At 44.4% G+C, this 19,799-nt stretch overlaps 1 protein-coding gene across 2 annotated transcripts in view; it reads left to right on the forward strand.

Annotated features, from left to right (window-relative positions):
* The window catches only part of FANCM (FA complementation group M), a 110,601-nt gene that overhangs the window by 64,013 nt on the left and 26,789 nt on the right, over window positions 1-19,799 (forward strand). Inside the window, exons 1-5 of one of the 2 annotated variants that reach the window (XM_077267258.1) lie at window positions 7,557-7,689; window positions 8,743-8,874; window positions 9,411-9,543; window positions 9,852-9,941; window positions 13,430-13,525. In XM_077267258.1, the coding sequence (XP_077123373.1) occupies window positions 7,669-7,689; window positions 8,743-8,874; window positions 9,411-9,543; window positions 9,852-9,941; window positions 13,430-13,525 (472 nt within the window). In that variant the 5' untranslated portion in view covers window positions 7,557-7,668. Of the gene's footprint in view, window positions 1-7,556; window positions 7,690-8,742; window positions 8,875-9,410; window positions 9,544-9,851; window positions 9,942-13,429; window positions 13,526-19,799 lie in introns of those variants that run through there. The other variant, XM_077267248.1, reaches the window with a different exon arrangement.

Here is a 19,799-nt window from a genome sequence, read left to right on the forward strand (position 1 = left end):
GCCCCATCCACGGCGCTCGCCAGACGTACAGGACGGGACCGCGGAAGTGGAGGAGGCCAAGTTACATCAAATGGATGTACATGTAAATGGATCTGCTCCTTATCTGACCTACATAAATCTTTATATCCTGCACCCATGTAAAGCTGGCCTTCTTACTATGTAAGGCTACTTTCACACTAGCGTTAACTGCAAACCGTCTCAAAACGTCTTTTTTGCCGAAAAAACGGATGCGTAAAAAAAGTGAAAAACGGTGACAAACGTATGCCACGCATACAGCATTTCGAAGGATCCGTCGCAAATCCGCTAAACGTTTCCGTCGAAAATACTGGATGCGTTGCATACGTTGCATCCGTTTTTACCATCCGTTGCATCCATTTTTCCGACGGATCCGTTTTTAAAATGGGAGGCTCCCAAATTTGATTGGCTACTGGAAAATATGGAAAACTATATAGTTACTGTTTTTACAGCCCATCTTTGAGGGTTTTAGTTTTGTGGCAGCGATGGAAGGTGTTCTTGGGAGGATTGCTAGTTTGGTTACCGACGTTATCTTTGAGACAAATCGCCTGGATATCATAGTGCGGGAGAAGGAGGCGGCAGCGGAAAAACGTAGGATGCTTCTGCAGCAACGGAGACGGAGGCGACTCTGGATACATCAGATTAATGAACTACGGATGATGATAAAGGGATCCAAACCCTAACCCTACCCCTAACCTCACACCTAACCGTTTAATGAACGTTTTCTGACAGTCATAGTGCCACGTATTTCAGTGCCACGTATTTCAGTGCCACGTACTATAAATACTATAACTACGTGGTTATACGTGGCACTGAAATATTGTGGCATGTAAATACGTGGCACTTAAATGCGTGGCACTGAAATACGTGGCACTGAAATATCGTGGCATTTACGTGAAATACGTGGCACTTAAAATACGTGGCACTTAAAATACGTGGCACTTATGTACGTGGCACTTATGTACGTGGCACTTATGTACGTGGCACTTAAATACGTGGCACTTATATACGTGGCACTTATGTACGTGGCACTTATGTACGTGGCACTTATATACGTGGCACTTATATACGTGGCCATATATGTGGGGTTGAAGGCCCAGGCCAGGTTTATATAGATTTGGGGGTGTCTGGCCAATTGGCAACAAAATCCTTCTTCTGAGCATGCTCAGTGTAAAAAAACGTATTGCAGCGCTGTATTGCGTCGTACGACGTGTCCCGACGCATCCGTCGCTCATAGGCTTCCATTGCACCCAACGACGTATGCCGCAGGATACGTCGCGACACGTTTTTTAGGCGGAGACAAAAAACGTTACAATCAACGTTTTTTGCCGACGACGTGTCGCCAAATTTCAACGCATACGTCGTAAAACGGACACGACGTATGCCAATCCGTCGCAATACGTCGCCAATACAAGTCTATGGGGAAAAAACGCATCCTGCAAACACTTTTGCTGGATGCGTTTTTTCTGAAAAAAGACGTTTTGAGACGTAATGCAGTTAACGCTAGTGTGAAAGTAGCCTAACCCAAGAACCCCACAGCAGACCGTCGTGCCTCTTGCAATGTTACGTCCGCACCTGTGCAAATGACGAACTACTGTTTACAAAAGATTACACTGCCATTTACACCTGCATATTTCTCCACACTGTAATAGTACAACGTTACAGAGGCGATCTAGGTGACTGGGATCTTCTACTTGCCTAAAACTGCTTGCTCTCAGTTGCACGGCTAACGTCAAGCAGTGTAGTCACTACACGGATCGGAAGTTGTACTGGATTGGTAGTTAAAGCAAATATCCACTGTACCCCATTTATAGTGTAAAACCATTGGGTTCCTTCCCACTGGTGCCACCTAAACTGCTCTGACCCTTCAAGGTATCAGAAGACCTCCTGAAGATTTCCCGTGGTATCTGGCACCAAAACTTTAGCAATAGTTCCGTAGTTGCCTAGAGCGGCCTCCCCTAGGTGATCGATCATGATGAGATATGGGAATTTGGGGACAAGTCCTCACCTGGGTAGGGAAATAATCTTCTATAAGGGTACTGCCAATAGCCAACACCACTGTCATGAAAAGGGCACTTGGATAGTACAGTTTTTAGTAGGTGGTACGTGTCACATCCAGACCCAGGATTTCCAGCAGAATGTTGACCCATCTTGCTGCCCCCGCCTGCTCGTCGTTTCTTATTCTGGTGCCATCTCCTCCACAAATAAGTGACGCACACGCACCTGATGTCCACAAGGTCACCTTCCTTTGCTCCATGGTCAAGTTCTGATCCACTGTAGGTGATTTTTGGCTGGAGATCCTGTCGCCAGTGCCATTTCTTTGGACACTTTTGTAACATTCCAACCACTCACTAGAACACGACCCCAAAAGACCTGTCCTTTGGTCACTACAGCTTGATCCTTGTCAAATTGACACTGGCCCATTTTTTTTTTGCTTCTAACACATCTGCTATAAGAACTTGTCCTCCCGCTTCCTAATATGTCCCATCCTGTGGTTGTCCCGTTGTCACAAGATATTCAATGGTTTTATGTTATGGACGATGGTGTAAAAATCTACATAAAAAGTTTGAGTACTTTTTTTTTTTTTTTTTTTAAACTTCCTTATTTCTTGCATTGTGCTGATTTTGATTTACTGCCTGTTTGGTACTTCAGAGCTGCGTTTATAATTCTGGAGGCTTCAGATCTGGAATATTGAATATTCATCAAACTGACCAGTATATGGACTAAAATAGGTTGTCAAGTATAGACCATCCCTATTTGTTAGAAAGGGCTTCCAAATCACTGGGTGTCCTGCTGCTCCTGCGACAACCATCTATCATCTGCAGCATTTCTTTAATTTCCCTGCAGCTCCTCCACTGGAGAAACAAAGTATTGCAGTTTTCATTGAAATCCATGAGCTGTGCAAGTTACTCATGGACATGTGAGGTCTTTTTATATCCACCTAATGAAGGCACTTGACGAGATACTGTTGTTTAATAACTTAAAGGGATACTCTGTTAAAGTACTCTTGCATACCATAATCTTCCAAATACTTTTTCAGTTTTTTTTTTGGTTTTTTTTTGCACTCCTATATGGTAGATCCAACCAGGATAGTACCAGGCAAATTTTCTTCATACACGGTAGGCTTTTTCCACACAGATTACTTTAATCACCAGCACGCTTATTTCTGATGTGGTAAAAGCACGGATTTGCTGCAGGTTTTTTTTCCAGTGGGGCAGAAAAAAATTGCAGATGCAGATTTGCTGTGGAAATTCTCTTCAGCAAATTCAGTGCATTCAGACCTACCACTCTTTAAGCCCACATATGCATATATTTTTGGAGGGTGCAGGCCCGCAAGAGGAGGAATGGCACAGCTGTATGGAGCATCAGCGCCCCCTGCTGACAAATTATTTACTTTGGTGCAAGCAAGTTGCACGGCAGAATCTGCATGACATAGCAAACCCTGTACATGATCAGGACCTGATGCCTCCATTCAGTAGTAGTGGCAAGCAGTGATGTCAAAATAAGGAATTTTACGCTTATTTTTTTTATTAGAAGGTTTTCGTTGGATAAATAAAGTTTAATTATTACTTAAGACTAGAGAACCTATCGCTTTGTTTGAAGTAAATCTGAAGACATTCCTCAATATTGACTTTGGATAATCCCTTTAATTAGTAATTTCTTAAATTCTGCAAAATTACTCAGTTATTCCCCCCATAATTATTATTCTCCACAGGATTGGTAATGACGTGCAATTGTATGGGTGGGGGTCCGACCTCTGGGATCTCCACTGATCGCAAGAACCAAGCCCTGAAAATGCCCTGTCGGAATGAAGAGACTTTCTTCGATAATCTCGAATAGAATGAATAGAACAGTGTCACATGAATGTGCAGATGCGGCTCCTTTCCAAGGGGCATTTCAGATCCCCGGTGGCGGTCCAACTTCCCGAACCTCACTGGTCCTGATGGAATAAAGCTTCTTTCTTCTGCAGTCCCATAGATAATGAACAAATGAAGCCAACCAAGCCAGGTCCAACTTCCCGAACCTCACTGGTCCTGATGGAATAAAGCTTCTTTCTTCTGCAGTCCCATAGATAATGAACAAATGAAGCAGTGGTGGGCAAGCACAGTTTCCAGGAGCATTTTGGAGCCCTATTTTGGAGATTGATGAGGATCTAACTGCTCGGACTACCACCGATTGTGAAAGAGTTTTTCTGAAGTGTCTTAATAAAATGAAGCAGCTTTCTCCAGACGTCTCTTAGAGAATGAGTGAAGCGCATGTGCAGATGGTGCTTACTTCCGTCTGGGCATTTCAAAAACTAATGATCGCTGGGACTCCAACCAATCCAAGAACAGGGCTCTGAAATACCATGTTGGGATGTAGCTACTTTCTCTGGAACTGCCTTAGAGAATGAATGAAGTTATGGTGCGCATGCGCAGCCACTGCTGGTTTCTGACTAGGCATTTCAGAGCCCCATTCTGGGGTTTAGTGGAGATCCAACTGCTCGGGCTTACCCTGATCCAAGAACTGGGCTCTGAAATAGCCCATCATAATGGCGTTGCTTTCTCTGGCAGGCCTGTAGAGAACTAATGATGCCATGGTGCACATGCGCTGCCTCTGCTTCATTCTAATGGGGCGTTTCAGAGCCCCGTTCTGGAGTTTAGTGGGGATCCAACTGTTCGGGCTTACTCTGATTCAAGAACTGGTCTCTGAAATGCCCCATCATAATTAAGTTGCTTTCTCAGACAGTCCTATAAAGAATGAATTAAACTAGCTTGCGCATGCGCAGCCACTGCTCCATTCCCATAGGCCATTTCAGAGCCAATTAGCTGATCAGTGGGGGCCCGGTCAGCAGTCAGACCCCCACTGATCTTCATGTCATCGCCTTTTCTCTGTATATATTAAGAACGACTCTTTAGCGCGGGTTGAACAAGCCTATTTTAGTAAAATGATTCCCTGATCACAGAACGAACCCCATCGATCAGCTGTGATCTATGGAGCAAACAGGATGCAAGTGTTCACTTCCCATGCAGCACCATCACAGGAACATGAAACATTACACATTGTCCATTCAAATTGATGGATTGACTGTGTAATACAGTTCAGGAGAAGTCCTCCAGAGCAGGTAAAGGGGGGCTCTATTTGTTCAGAATTTCCCAACCATAAAAAAAAAGACTGAACACTAAGTGTTAATGATTTGTGGACCCCTTTTATTGCCTATGTGTGTCACAATGTCCTATGTGACCTTGTTTCAGTCGGCAGGTACTTACCGGTAACGGGTTAGGAAGTAGGTTATGTTTATTGAGTCACGCAGATTGTGTTACCCACCTGCCGCTGGCCTGTGTGGGAGGGTTGTGTTACGTGGCTCCCGCTCCATGTAATCTCACATAATATAAATTAAACCCTGCCTGATCCTAAAGGCCATGCGAGCAGTAACGTTGCATGCCAGCGGCCGCAGCAGCACAATTGTGGGATTCAAGATCTTATTTAAAGAATTACATGGAGTAAGCCAGTGACAGTATATGGGCGTTTATGTAAGAGGCAATCTTCAAGCCTTCATTTTATTTTAATAAGGGCATTTGCTTTTCATTTCCTAATGGCTTCATCCTATAAGGCTTTATATAATGTGAAGAGCTGGGGAATACATGTAATCGGGGGATGTACTCGCCATATCCAGCCTATACCTTCTTACTACCCTTTGCCTATATTATATCAGCCATGGGTCAATTAAAGGGTTTTACCCACCAACAAAGTTAATTTTAAAGTTGATTTTAATTAATACATCTTGGAATAATAATAAGTTCCACAATTGGATGTGTTAAATAAAATGTTCCTGTGCTGAGATAATCTTATAAATGTGTCCCTGCTGTGTACTGTGTAATGGCCGTGTCTGACCGTGCAGGGACATGGTCTGATCATATCACAGCTCCTGGGCAGGGAGGGAAGCAAAATAATATACAGACATTACAGCAGGGCTTATTCTCTTTTGTGAGATAAAACATTTATGTTGATATATATATGTTTTGCCTCAAAGAAAGCATTATTTACAATCCCATACTATGTATACTCTGTTTTGCCTCCTCCTCTGCCCAGGAGCTGTGGTACGATCAGACCATGTTCCTGTACGGTCAGACACAGCCATTACACAGTACACAGCAGGGGCACATGTATAAGATTATCTCAGCACAGGAACGTTTTATTTATACACATCCAATTGTGGAAATTATTATTATTCTAAGATCTATTGATTACAATTAACTTTTGTTTGTGGGTAAGCCCTTTTAAGGCCTTCATTATAACGTGAGAGAGACAATGACCCCTTTTCTTTGGTTATTTAGATCTATGGAAAACCTGATCATCATGTGGCATTGCCGAAAGTGTACCTGTGCATTCACAAGAAACCAAAGTAAAGCATGGTTTTGTGGCGAGTCGCAGGCCCGCCCTCGCTTCTCGTGGCGAGTCGCAGGCCCGCCCTCGCTTCTCGTGGCGAGTCGCAGGCCCGCCCTCGCTTCTCGTTTCGAGTCGCAGGCCCGCCCTCGCTTCTCGTGGCGAGTCGCAGGCCCGCCCTCGCTTCTCGTTTCGAGTCGCAGGCCCGCCCTCGCTTCTCGTTTCGAGTCGCAGGCCCGCCCTCGCTTCTCGTTTCGAGTCGCAGGCCCGCCCTCGCTTCTCGTGGCGAGTCGCAGGCCCGCCCTCGCTTCTCGTGGCGAGTCGCAGGCCCGCCCTCGCTTCTCGTGGCGAGTCGCAGGCCCGCCCTCGCTTCTCGTGGCGAGTCGCAGGCCCGCCCTCGCTTCTCGTGGCGAGTCGCAGGCCCGCCCTCGCTTCTCGTGGCGAGTCGCAGGCCCGCCCTCGCTTCTCGTGGCGAGTCGCAGTCTCGCCCCTGCTACCTGTAATCCATCTCTTCTAGAGACTGATTAAACCACACAACAGACAATAGACAAAAATCTGGACAAAAGGGAAGAACCTGATCTTCAGGACATAACTTTTACATAGTGATTTGAAGATTTTGCATTTTTAGTCAAAAAAAGGTCTGCCCTTTATCAATAATATACCACTCTGGACTTTGGTGTGTCCGGTATTGCAGCATTTGCTTGAATGCGGATGAGCTGCAATACCAGAATCGGCTGGTAGGCTAGGCAAAAGTTTTTCTTCTACAATCCTGAGCAACCTCTTTTTTTTTTTTTTTCTTTAAGCAATGTCCTATTGGTTTGAATGGATGCACTGTGTCTTCCAGTGCAAGGTAATCCGATTAAAGAGGACCGATCACCTGTGCAAAAGAATTTGAGGTAGTTATCCTGTAAGAATCTTGAAACTACCTTGATTCTGCCGCTGTTTTCCTTTTTGTGCTGCAAAGCCCCAATGCAAAGATACTGTATTTGCATTTGTGGCTATTGGCGTGCATCATGTGAGGTTTCTGCTTACAGTTCACCTGGGCATTTCTTCAGTGTCTTTTCTGGGGGCCTGCATTTTCACCGCCTGCCCTTCCCAGAAGCTACCAATCACAGCTCACTCAGCTGCCAACTTGTGATTGGTAGGGAGGGTTGAAAGCCCACACGCCCTGGAGAAGACTCTGAAGAAACACCCAGGTGGACTGCAAGCAGAGATTTCACATGCCACGCTCCAAAAACAACAAATGTGAATATCTCTGCCACGAAGCCACACCGAACAAAAAGGAAAATGGTGGCATCAAGGGATCTTGTGTGTTATTTTTTATTTTTTTGTTTGTTTTTTACAGGGTATTTAACCAATTTTTTTTTCTTTAGAGTATGTGTCAGGACCTCTCTAAACATTCATGATGTATGGGCGCATATGTTATCCGTGGCTGTGTCTTTGTATTTTGTATTGAGTGCACTAAATAATTTCACAAACCTTTCCGCTCTGATATTAGGACTGTTCCTTGTGTAATCGACTTTCTTACATTTTCTTTGTGCTAATGAAGCACTCGAGTGGCTCAGACAATTTTGTTTTATTTTTTTCTGGCTTGTAATAATTTTCTTCCTACACTGATGGCAGAATATGAAATTAGTGAAGAGGACGCACTGTACAAATGCTGGACTGTATGGTAATCATGTCTGCGGTTATCTTAATCACATCCCGATTCCCCAAATTACAGGCAGTCTTCCTCTCCAAGGCGGACAGAACATTGTCATATAGTGTTTCTAACATATGTGTTTTCATAATCAAACCCAAGACTCAGAGTAGGGAAAGATTGTCTACCTATGGATAGATCCGTCTACACTGATACATTGTGCCAAACAGCAGCTTTGTGATCACGGCCACATCTGGTCAGGATTTAGAGACTGCAAAAATCTAGCAAAAAAGTGACTTTACAAATAGTCTTGATTCCTATGGCGAATACGGCTCATTTGTCACTTATTTAAAGAGCTTTTCCAGGCTTTAAATAAATTTCTGCAGTCGCTCTCCATTGCTGCAGATTGTGAATGATGCACACTGTCAGGATTCACCAATGTCAGGATTTCCCTCAGTTTCCTGATCAAGCATGAACGCAGTTTGTGTATTGCAACAGAATATAGAGAGAAGCTGATGAGAATCTAGTCGGCACGTGACTACTAATATCCAGATCACTTCACGTGACGCCGCTTCGATCTGGCAATTGAGTGTAATGCACACTGTCAGGATTCGCCTGTCTGCAGTCACTGCATAGATTTATTTACATCCCTTTTTTAAAGTTGCATTTCGTCTTGTTTTTCCCACTTCCTCAGACTTTATATCTTGCCATTTTTCCTCCAGGTCCTGGAGACATTTGCCGGGCGTCTGATACAAAACAACGTGTTGACGCGACGAGAGATCCCCAACCTCACGAAATACCAATTCATTCTGTCTCGAGATCAGTTCAGAAAGAACCCCCCATCTAACATAGTGGTAAGTGATCATATCTGCTCTGTCCGCCATCATCATGTTTAGGGGGGGCTCCAGCCTTTAAGGAATTCTATCATTTTAAGAAACTAATTATTGCTGGTTTTGGAAGAATAGCAGCCATGTTTTTCCCAGGGGTTGTCAACTTTTTAGTCATTTAAATTTTTATTTAAAAAAACTTAAACAGATATTTGGGACTAAAAATTATTTTTGCAATGAGTTTCATTAAACGTTTTGCTCCATTTTGGCTTTTACAGGCTCTTTGTTTCCTGACACATTAAAGTTTGAAGTAATAAATCAGCTAAAAATAATAAGTTACAAGTTCCCCATCAGACCTTCATAGCGGCTCACTGACACATTCTCAGTTAGCTCATTCTGCAGCCAGCTATGTAGTGCTACGCAGGCAAACAGTGCAAAACTTTTAATAAAACCCAACTGCAAAAATTTTTAGCCCAAAATGCATACAATTAATGTCAAAACATAAAATCGTCAACCCATCACAGTTGTGCTTTTTTTTTTTTTTTATCTGATATTTTATTCAGGGGGCTCAGATGGGAGTGGTGGAGGGAGACTTTGCACTTTGTATAAGTCTATATCATGGCTACGAGCTGCTGCAGCAGATGGGAACCCGTTCTCTGTTCTACTACCTGCGCTCCATAATGGACGGCTCCAAAGGTGAGTGTGTGCACTGCGCTCTATAATATAGTCCGATGCAAAAAAAGCTCCCCCTAGTGGTGGCAGCAGGCAGACAGGCTTGTATTCGAAGTCTGTGCAGGAGATTTGGAGCTCTATGTCCAGAAACTGAGATAAGATGGATCACAAAATTAATTAGTAGGTAACCTGGTATCAAAGAGTGTAGCAGCTCTGTCCAGAGAGTTCCATGGTGGTCACGAAAGCCCCGCACAGCTTACATTGCAGTAGCCTGTTTTTACTGGTTTTATGGCTTTTGATCTTTTTATAATTTTTTTTTTTTTTCCCAACAGGGATGAGTCGGGCAAGAAATGAGCTTGGCAGAAATGCCGACTTCATGAGTCTTTACCAGAATCTGGAGTCCATGTTTGCATCTAGTAATGGTATGTATGAAACAGGCCGTCATCTACACCGGGCAGAATAGTCAGAAAGGGGTCTTTTTGTGTTCCTGGGAGATAAACCACCACTAGAGATGACTTCAGCGGGTTACTGCTCTATCCCTATTAAAAAAAACACATGCATACTCTGCCTAGACAAGCGTGCATAGGTATGGAGACGTTAAAAGAGATGGCTATGGGCCAAACTGGTGAATGACCATGCAGGGGCCATGCCTCTGTGTGCTGCAGTAAAGGTGCTCTCTGGAGCTGTATGCATTGTGTTGGCCTATAAATTCTCATGTTTCACTTCACATTTAATTTTACTTCAGAGTTTAGAGTTGAGCAAAAATATTTGCAGGACCCTGGTCCAGCGGCCATGCTGGTAGTCATCCCAGGAGCCTCCTCTGATTAGTAGGCCCAGTATAAGGTCATGTGTGCGTCGCTCCACAATGATGACTTTGTGCAGGGCCTAGTAATCAGAAGAAGAGCTGACATGTAGGAGGAGGGTCACAGCGCTCGGGTTCTTCAGACGTGACCAGCGTCTCAGCGTCCTATTCTATTTCTCTGCAGTGGAAAATGTCCTGCAGTAGCGCTCTGCACAGCGGGATGATCACGCCGTCTTTATTCCAAGACCCCCTTAATTCAGCTTACTTTAAAATTAGCAATGTACAAGACATTACTTTGTGGGTTAATCTGATTGTAAGTCCGGCTCTGCGCCTGGACGTGATCCTATACATCTATACCTCGCTGCCCAGGAAATCCCAATCCTGCAGTTAATCCCCCTGTACGATCAGCTTTCCCGGCCGTGTAGCATTCCTGATTGGCTGCACTTGGTCTGCAGTATATACTGTATGAAATAGATCAATTGAATCCTGTAGGTGTCATGGCAAAGCTCTACTTTTGACATCTAATTGGACGCCCTATGTAATCATGGATTACTGTAGCTACCACTAGGGGGAGCTCACTGCAGACTCGTCATACTGTATATTGAGCACAATTACGCTAGGTGCACACGTTCAGGATTTTTCGCATTTTTTTCAGCCGTTTTCCGCGGAAAAACCGCTTAAAAAACACATACATAAGCATCCCATCATTTTTAATGTATTCTGCAATTTTTGTGCACATGATGCGTTTTTTTTCCGTGAAAAAAACGCATCACGTAAAAAACGCAGCACGTTCATTAACTTTGCGGATTTTTCGCGTTTTTGCCGCTATTTAATGCATTGGGAAGCTCGGGGAAAAAAAAGCACAAAAAACGTGAAAAAAACGCATGCGGATTTCCTGCAGAAAAAGTCCGGTTTTGTTCAGGAAAATTCAGCAGAAAATCCTGACGTGTGCACATAGCCTTATACTAGCACTAGATGGTGGCCCGATTCTAACACATCGGGTATTCTAGAATATGTATGTAGTTTATTTCTGAAGATTTCAGAATAATGCAATGAATACACAGGATTCGGCCGGCCAGCCGCGAACAATAAATCAGTGAAGCCAGGGCCAGCTGCAGGTTTTTGAGGGCCCTGGGCGAAAGAGTCTCACAGCCCATGTAGCATATAACACAACCCACGCAGTATATAACACAGCCCACGCAGTACATAGCACAGCCACATAGCACAGCCCACGTAGCACATAGCACAGCCACGTAGTATATAGCACAGCCACGTAGCATATAACACAGCCCACGTAGTATATAGCACAGCCCACGTAGTATATAGCACAGCCACGTAGTATATAGCACAGCCACGTAGTATATAGCACAGCCACGTAGTATATAGCACAGTCACGTAGTATATAGCACAGCCACGTAGTACATAGCACAGCCCACGCAGTACATAGCACAGCCCACGCAGTACATAGCACAGCCCACGCAGTACATAGCACAGCCCACGCAGTACATAGCACAGCCCACGCAGTATATAGCACAGCCCACGCAGTATATAGCACAGCCCACGCAGTATATAGCACAGCCCACGCAGTATATAGCACAGCCCACGCAGTATATAGCGCAGCCCACGTAGTATATAGCGCAGCCCACGTAGTATATAATGCAGCCCACGTAGTATATAACAGCCCACGTAGTATATAGCACAGCGACGTAGTATCGAACACAGCCCACGCAGTATCTAACACAGCCTACGTAGTATATAGCAATGTGTGCACCATATCCCTGTTAAAAAAAGAATTAAAATAAAAAATAGTTATATACTCACGTTCCGGCGACCCCTGGATCGAGCCCAGGCCTTTAGCGATGCTCCTCGCGACGCTCTGTTCCCAGTGATGCTTTGCGGCAATAACCCGTGATGATGTAGCGGTCTCGCGAGACCGCTACGTCTTCTGGGGTCATTGCCGCAATGCATTCTTGGGACCGGAGCTTCGTGAGGAGCAGGAAAGTCTGCTGCGGATGCTGGAAGGTGAGAATGATTTTTTTTTTTTTTAATTATTTTTAACATTATATGTTTTTACTATTGATGCTGCATAGGCAGCATCAATAGTAAAAAGTTGGTCACACTTACATGGTTAATGGTAGCGTTAGGCAACTTTCACACTTCCTTCGGTACGGGGCCGTCGCAAACCCCGTACCGACGGAAAAATTTAGCACAACGTGGGCAGCGGATGCAGTTTTACAACGCATCCGCTGCCCATTGTGATGAGCGGGGAGGAGGGGGCGGAGTTCCGGCCGCGCATGGGCGGTCGGAAATGGCGGACACGTCACACAAAAAAATTTGACATTGAACTGTTTTTGTGCGTCGCGTCCGCCAAAACACGACGGATCCGTCGCACGACGGATGCGACGTGTGCCCATCCGTCGCTAATACAAGTCTATAGGCAGAAAACGCATCCTGCAAGCACATTTGCAGGATCTGTTTTTTGTCCATAACGTCGGATTGAGACGGAGGACAAAAGACGGAAGTGTGAAAGTAGCCTTAATGGACTGCTAAAACGCTATGTGGGCGCTGACTGGAGGGGAGTATGGAGAGGGCACTGACTGGAGGGGAGTAAGAAGGGGCCAATTTGCGGCCAGACTCTGCCTGTCGCTGATTGGTTGTGCCCAGCCGGCCGCGACCAATTAGCGATGCGGGATTTCCGTGACAGACAAACAGACGGAAGTGGACCTTAGACGATTATATACTGTATATAGATATGCAGTAAGCTACCTAGCTCCCCCTAGTGGGGGTTAAAGGCAGCTGGAATCTGATTATTCATAGGGGTGACTACAGCACGTGACCACTGGTGGACATACTAAGGTAGACAGCACAAGATCACTGACTGGCTGCAGCGGTCACATATTGTAGACAGGACATCACCACCGCAGCCCTTTAAATAAAGGTTTTAAGACACTAAAGGGGTCCACAATAAATCATTCTTAGGATTGATAGGTGTCCACCAGTCATAGCATATCTTAACAGGATCTCTTTACACAGCAGGGATAGCTGCAGACTGTAGATGTATTGAGGTCTTATAGACTATATGACCTTGTAACCCCTGTCCTCTTCTAGGGTCTGATGTCGAGAAACCGGTTATCTACAGTCACCCAAAGCTGAAGAAGTTAGAAGAAGTTGTGATCCAGCATTTTAAAAACTGGAATAAACCAGGTAAATACGTGATGTATGCGAGTATGCAAGTACGTAAGCGGTTCTGGAGACGTGCGTACACCCTGATGAGTATTGCGCAGGCCAAAAATGTCAGGACCAGAATAATGGCAAAATATAAAGATAAATGAGATGCACTCCTGCCGCCTCTGAAGCCCCAACCTTTGTCCCTTTCACGGTAATACAGCGTTCACCATGTTTTAATTCTCTGTAAAGGGAACCTGTCAGCAGGATTGTGCAGAGTAACCTACAGACAGTGTCTGGTTGGCGCCGTTATACTGATTACAATGATACCTGGTGATGAAATCTGTCTTGTGGTTGTTGTGTAATCTTTAATTTGTTTTTACTTAATGATATGCTCAGGCTCCGGGGCGGCCTGTGGGGGGGGGGGGGGGGGGGGGGGGGGGGGTTCATGTGGTGCTCTGATTAGGTATTCATACTGATGGCTTCTGACAGGTCACTGATCTCTCACTGACCTGTCCCCTAATTTGCATAATGAATATTATATTTATATCTTGTGAAACGAAATCCCATTCGGCAGTGGCAAGCCTGATTGCATCTGTAATGTGTATATAATTCATTTGTTTGAGGTTATCCTGAAATTCATTAAAACAAAAAAATCTGTTTGAAAATGGCGCCTGTGCTGTAGCAGCTCTTGGTGATCCAATAGCTGCTACTGCGCAGGCGCTGGCGGCGCCATCTTTGTAGAGAGAGGAAAAATTTCCTCCTTCAAGATGGCGGCGCCATCAGTATTAATCAGTGCAACAGCGCCGACCTTACACTGTCTGTAGGTTACTGTGCTCAAGACTACTGACAGATTCCTTTTAAGTCTGTTGACAATAGAAAAAAATGTACAAATTCTGTAAGAGAATTAAGAGGGTATATAGCAGGAGGGGTGTTTAACATCCAATCGTGAATTATGGGGTTTTCCACTTTTATATTAGGAATGTTGTCAGTACTATATACATGTCCACTTTTTTTCTCTTCTTTATATACTTCTGTCTTGTCCACAAAATCTACGTCCATGCACGATTACAGGAACATGAAACTGCAGAAATAAAATATATAAATATACTAATGATGCAAATCTATTAAGAAAACTGTGTGTCCTAGCAGCCGTGCCCCCCTTTTTCTCCTCACTGTCCCCCTTCTCCTCACTGTTCCCCTTCTCATCTTCACTGTCCCCCTTCTTCTCCTCACTGTCCACCTTCTTCTCCTCACTGTCCCCCTTCTCCTCCTCACTATCCCTTCTCCTCACTGTCCCCCTTCTTCTTCTAACTTTCCCCCTTCTAACTTTCCCCCTTCTTCTCACTTTCCCCCTTCTTCTCACTGTCCCCCTTCTCCTCACTGTCCCTCTTCTTCTCCTCACTATCCCTCTTCTCCTCACTTTACCCCTTCTTCTCCTCACTTTCCCCCTTCTTCTCCTCACTGTCCCCCTTCTTCTCCTCACTGTCCCCCTTCTTCTCACTGTCCCCCTTCTTCTCCTCACTGTCCCCCTTCTCCTCCTCACTGTCCCCCTTCTCCTCCTCACTGTCCCTCTTCTCCTCCTCACTGTTCCCCTTCTCCTCCTCACTGTTCCCCTTCTCCTCCTCACTGTCCCTCTTCTCCTCCTCACTGTTCCCCTTCTCCTCACTGTCCCCCTTCTCCTCCTCACTGTCCCTCTTCTTCTCCTCACTTTCCCCCCTTCTTCTCACTTTCCCCCCTTCTTCTCCTCACTTTCCCCCTTCTTCTCCTCACTTTCCCCCTTCTTCTCCTCACTTTCCCCTTCTTCTCCTCACTTTCCCCCTTCTTCTCCTCACTGTCCCCCCTTCTTCTCCTCACTGTCCCCCCTTCTTCTCCTCACTGTCCCCCCTTCTTCTCCTCACTGTCCCCCCTTCTTCTCCTCACTGTCCCCCCTTCTTCTCCTCACTGTCCCCCTTCTTCTCCTCACTGTCCTTCTTCTTCTCCTCACGTTACCCTTCTCCTCACGTTACCCCTTCTCCTCACTTTATCCCTTCTTCTCCTCACTTTACCTCTTCTTCTCCTCACTTTACCTCTTCTTCGCCTCACTTTGCCCCCCTTCTCCTCCTCACTGTCCCCCTCTTTCTCCTCACTGTCCCCCTCTTTCTCCTCACTGTCCCCCTCTTTCTCCTCACTGTCCCCCTCTTTCTCCTCACTGTCCCCCTCTGTCTCCTCACTGTCCCCCTCTTTCTCCTCATTGTCCCCCTCTTTCTCCTCACTGTCCCCCTCTTTCTCCTCACTGTCCCCCTCTTTCTCCTCACTGTCCCCCTCTTTCTCCTCACTGTCCCCCTCTTTCTCCTCACTGTCCCCCTCTTTCTCCTCACTGTCCCCCCTCTTTCTCCTCACTGTCCCCCTCTGTCTCCTCACTGTCCCCCTCTGTCTCCTCACTGTCCCCCTCTTTCTCCTCACTGTCCCCCTCTTTCTCCTCACTGTCCCCCTCTTTCTCCTCACTGTCCCCCCTCTGTCTCCTCACTGTCCCCCTCTGTCTCCTCACTGTCCCCCTCTGTCTCCTCACTGTCCCCCTCTTTCTCCTCACTGTCCCCCTTCTTCTCTTCACTGTCTTGTTTGTACCTTAGACAAGTGGCTTCAGCAGGAGCATCTCCCCTCTTCTCTGTCTTCAGTAAGAAAAAAAGAGAAAACTGATCAGCAGGAGCACAATGTAATCTCCAAATGTAGTGATTGAACATTCAGATTCAGGAAAAGTAAATATTGCTCCCAATTTTTGGCTTTATCTACTTGATAGACTGGAATTCCTCAATCAGTGCCGCAGATGCAGGATTTACATCTGTTAGCCAGCATAAGTACATGTGGGGGTTGCCTGGTTCCTAGGGAATCCCCACATGTACTTATGCGGGCTAACAGATGTAAATCATTTAGCGGAGGTGAGGAAAACTAAATCTCCGAGCAATAAAAAATACTCGGAGGACACCCGAGCGTGCTCGGGAAATCTCCAGTAACGAGTATATTCGCTCATCACTAGATAAGGTCTCACAGACAGAAGGCAAATCGTAGCATATCTGTGAGAGGATTAAACGGGTGCTCAATTCTCCCACAGCGCCCCTGCAGCCCATGCAGTGCAGAGGTGTATTGAGAAATCCTTTTTTAGGTCCAGATTTTTGTAAAAATTTTTTAGTTCTGATCAGAAACAATTGGTAAATGTTTTAAAATGTTTGTATTTTTTTGTTTTTAAACTGGGGTAATGTTTTTCTTTTATTTTACATTTTCAAATAGATTTGATATTTGGTTAAGGATAGTATTTTAATTACTGAATGTGAACATGTACGCCATCTAACTCGGGGAGGCCGAAAGCACTTGAGAAACATCTGTCCCTTTTTTTTGTCTGTGCAATGCTTTCAGAGCCGAGTGATTTGGTGATCTGTGTGGCCGATATTGAACAACGGCGTTTTATCTAGGCCATCTCCCAGCTGCTAATTTCAAGGAAATCGATTTGTATGATTTGTTCTGTGTGTCGTTATATATATGGTTAATTGTACAAAAAGTGCGCTCGCACTGGGCTCCTATTGATCAGGGATGTGGGAGAATCATTAGGACTCTGGTTAATTAGTCTAGTTACAACTGATGCTCTTAATGAACTCAACAAAGACACAAACCTGTCTGAATTCTGTCCATTTTGTTAATAATTTTTTATTTATTTTTAGAATATAGATATAATATATAGATATAGATAGATAGATATAGATATAGAACCTGCTTCTTCTACACGCACTGCACTTTACATGTGTAAATAAAATGTGTGTGTGTGTGGTATTGACAGGTTACACACACACTGCGCATACATGCTGTATATACACACACACACACACACAGCGTATATATATATATATATATATATATATATATATATATATATATATATATATATATATATATATATATATATATATATATATATATATACACTCACTGGCCACTTTATTAGGTACACCTGTCCAACTTCTTGTTAACACTTAATTTCTAATCAGCCAATCACATGGCGGCAACTCAGTGCATTTAGGCATGTAGACATGGTCAAGACAATCTCCTGCAGTTCAAACCGAGCATCAGTATGGGGAAGAAAGGTGATTTGAGTGCCTTTGAACGTGGCATGGTTGTTGGTGCCAGAAGGGCTGGTCTGAGTATTTCAGAAACTGCTGATCTACTGGGATTTTCACGCACAACCATCTCTAGGGTTTACAGAGAATGGTCCGAAAAAGAAAAAAAATCCAGTGAGCGGCAGTTCTGTGGGCGGAAATGCCTTGTTGATGCCAGAGGTCAGAGGAGAATGGGCAGACTGGTTCGAGCTGATAGAAAGGCAACAGTGACTCAAATCGCCACCCGTTACAACCAAGGTAGGCCTAAGAGCATCTCTGAACGCACAGTGCGTCGAACTTTGAGGCAGATGGGCTACAGCAGCAGAAGACCACACCGGGTACCACTCCTTTCAGCTAAGAACAGGAAACTGAGGCTACAATTTGTACAAGCTCATCGAAATTGGACAGTAGAAGATTGGAAAAACGTTGCTTGGTCTGATGAGTCTCGATTTCTGCTGCGACATTCGGATGGTAGGGTCAGAATTTGGCGTAAACAACATGAAAGCATGGATCCATCCTGCCTTGTATGGAGCATCTTTGGGATGTGCAGCCGACAAATCTGCGGCAACTGTGTGATGCCATCATGTCAATATGGACCAAAATCTCTGAGGAATGCTTCCAGCACCTTGTTGAATCTATGCCACGAAGAATTGAGGCAGTTCTGAAGGCAAAAGGGGGTCCAACCCGTTACTAGCATGGTGTACCTAATAAAGTGGCCGGTGAGTGTGTGTATATATATATATATATATATATATATATATATATATATATATATATATATATATATATATATATATATATATATATATATATATATATATATATATATATATATATATATATATATATATATATATATATACATATATCTATATATATATATATATATATATATACACAATATACACACACTGCGCATACATATACACAATATACACACACTGCGCATACACAATATACACACACTGTGCATACATATACACACACACTGTGCATACATATACACACACACAGCGCAAACATATACACACACTGCCCATACTTTCCATATGTACACACACTGCGCATACATTCCATATGAACACACACTGCGCATACATACCATATATACACACACACTGCGCATACATACCATATATACACACACACTGCGCATACATATACACAATATACACACACTGCGCATACACATTATACACACACACTGCGCATACACAATATACACACACACACTTATACATATATACACAAACACGCACACTGCATACATATACAGGTACTGCACATACATACAGTAGGTACGGAAAGTGTTCAGACCCCTTTAAATTTTTCACTCTTTGTTTCATTGCAGCCATTTGGTAAATTCAAAAAAGTTCATTTTTTTCTCAGTAATGTATACTCTGCACCCTATGTTGAGTGAAAAAAATTCAGAAATGTATAAATATTTGCAAATTTATTAAAAAAGAAACCTGAAATATCACATGGTCATAAGTATTCAGACCCTTGGCTCAGTACTGAGTAAAAGCACCCTTTTAAGCTAGTACAGCCATGAGTCTTCTTGGGAATGATGCAACAAGTTTTTCACAACTGGATTTGGGGATACTCTGCCATTCTTCCTTACAGATCCTCTCCAGTTCCGTCAGGTTGGATGGTGAACGTTGGTGGACAGCCATTTTCAGGTCTCTCCTGAGATGCTCAATTGGGTTTAGGTCAGGGCTCTGGCTGGGCCTGTCAAGAATGGTCACAGAGTTGTTCTGAAGCCACTCCTTTGTTATTTTAGCTGTGTGCTTAGGGTCATTGTCTTGTTGGAAGGTGAACCTTCGGCCAAGTCTGAGGTCCAGAGCACTCTGGAAGAAGTTTTCATCCAGGATATCTCTGTACTTGGCCGCATTCATGTTTCCTTCAATGGCAACTAGTCGTCCTGTCCCTGCAGCTGAAAAACTCCCCCGTAGCATGCTGATGCCACCACCATGTTTCACTGTTGGGATTGTTTTGGGCAGGTGATGAGCAGTGCCTTGTTTTCTCCACACATAACGCTTGGAATTATCACCAAAAATTGTCTATCTTTATCTTCAGACCAGAGAATCTTCTCATAGTCTGGGAGTCCTTCATGTGATTTTTAGCAAACACTGTGGGCTTTCATATGTCTTGCACTGAGGAGAGGCTTCCGTTGGGCCACTCTGCAA

This window comes from Ranitomeya variabilis, chromosome 1, assembly GCF_051348905.1.
Source record: "Ranitomeya variabilis isolate aRanVar5 chromosome 1, aRanVar5.hap1, whole genome shotgun sequence".
NCBI classification, from domain to species: Eukaryota; Metazoa; Chordata; class Amphibia; order Anura; family Dendrobatidae; genus Ranitomeya; species Ranitomeya variabilis.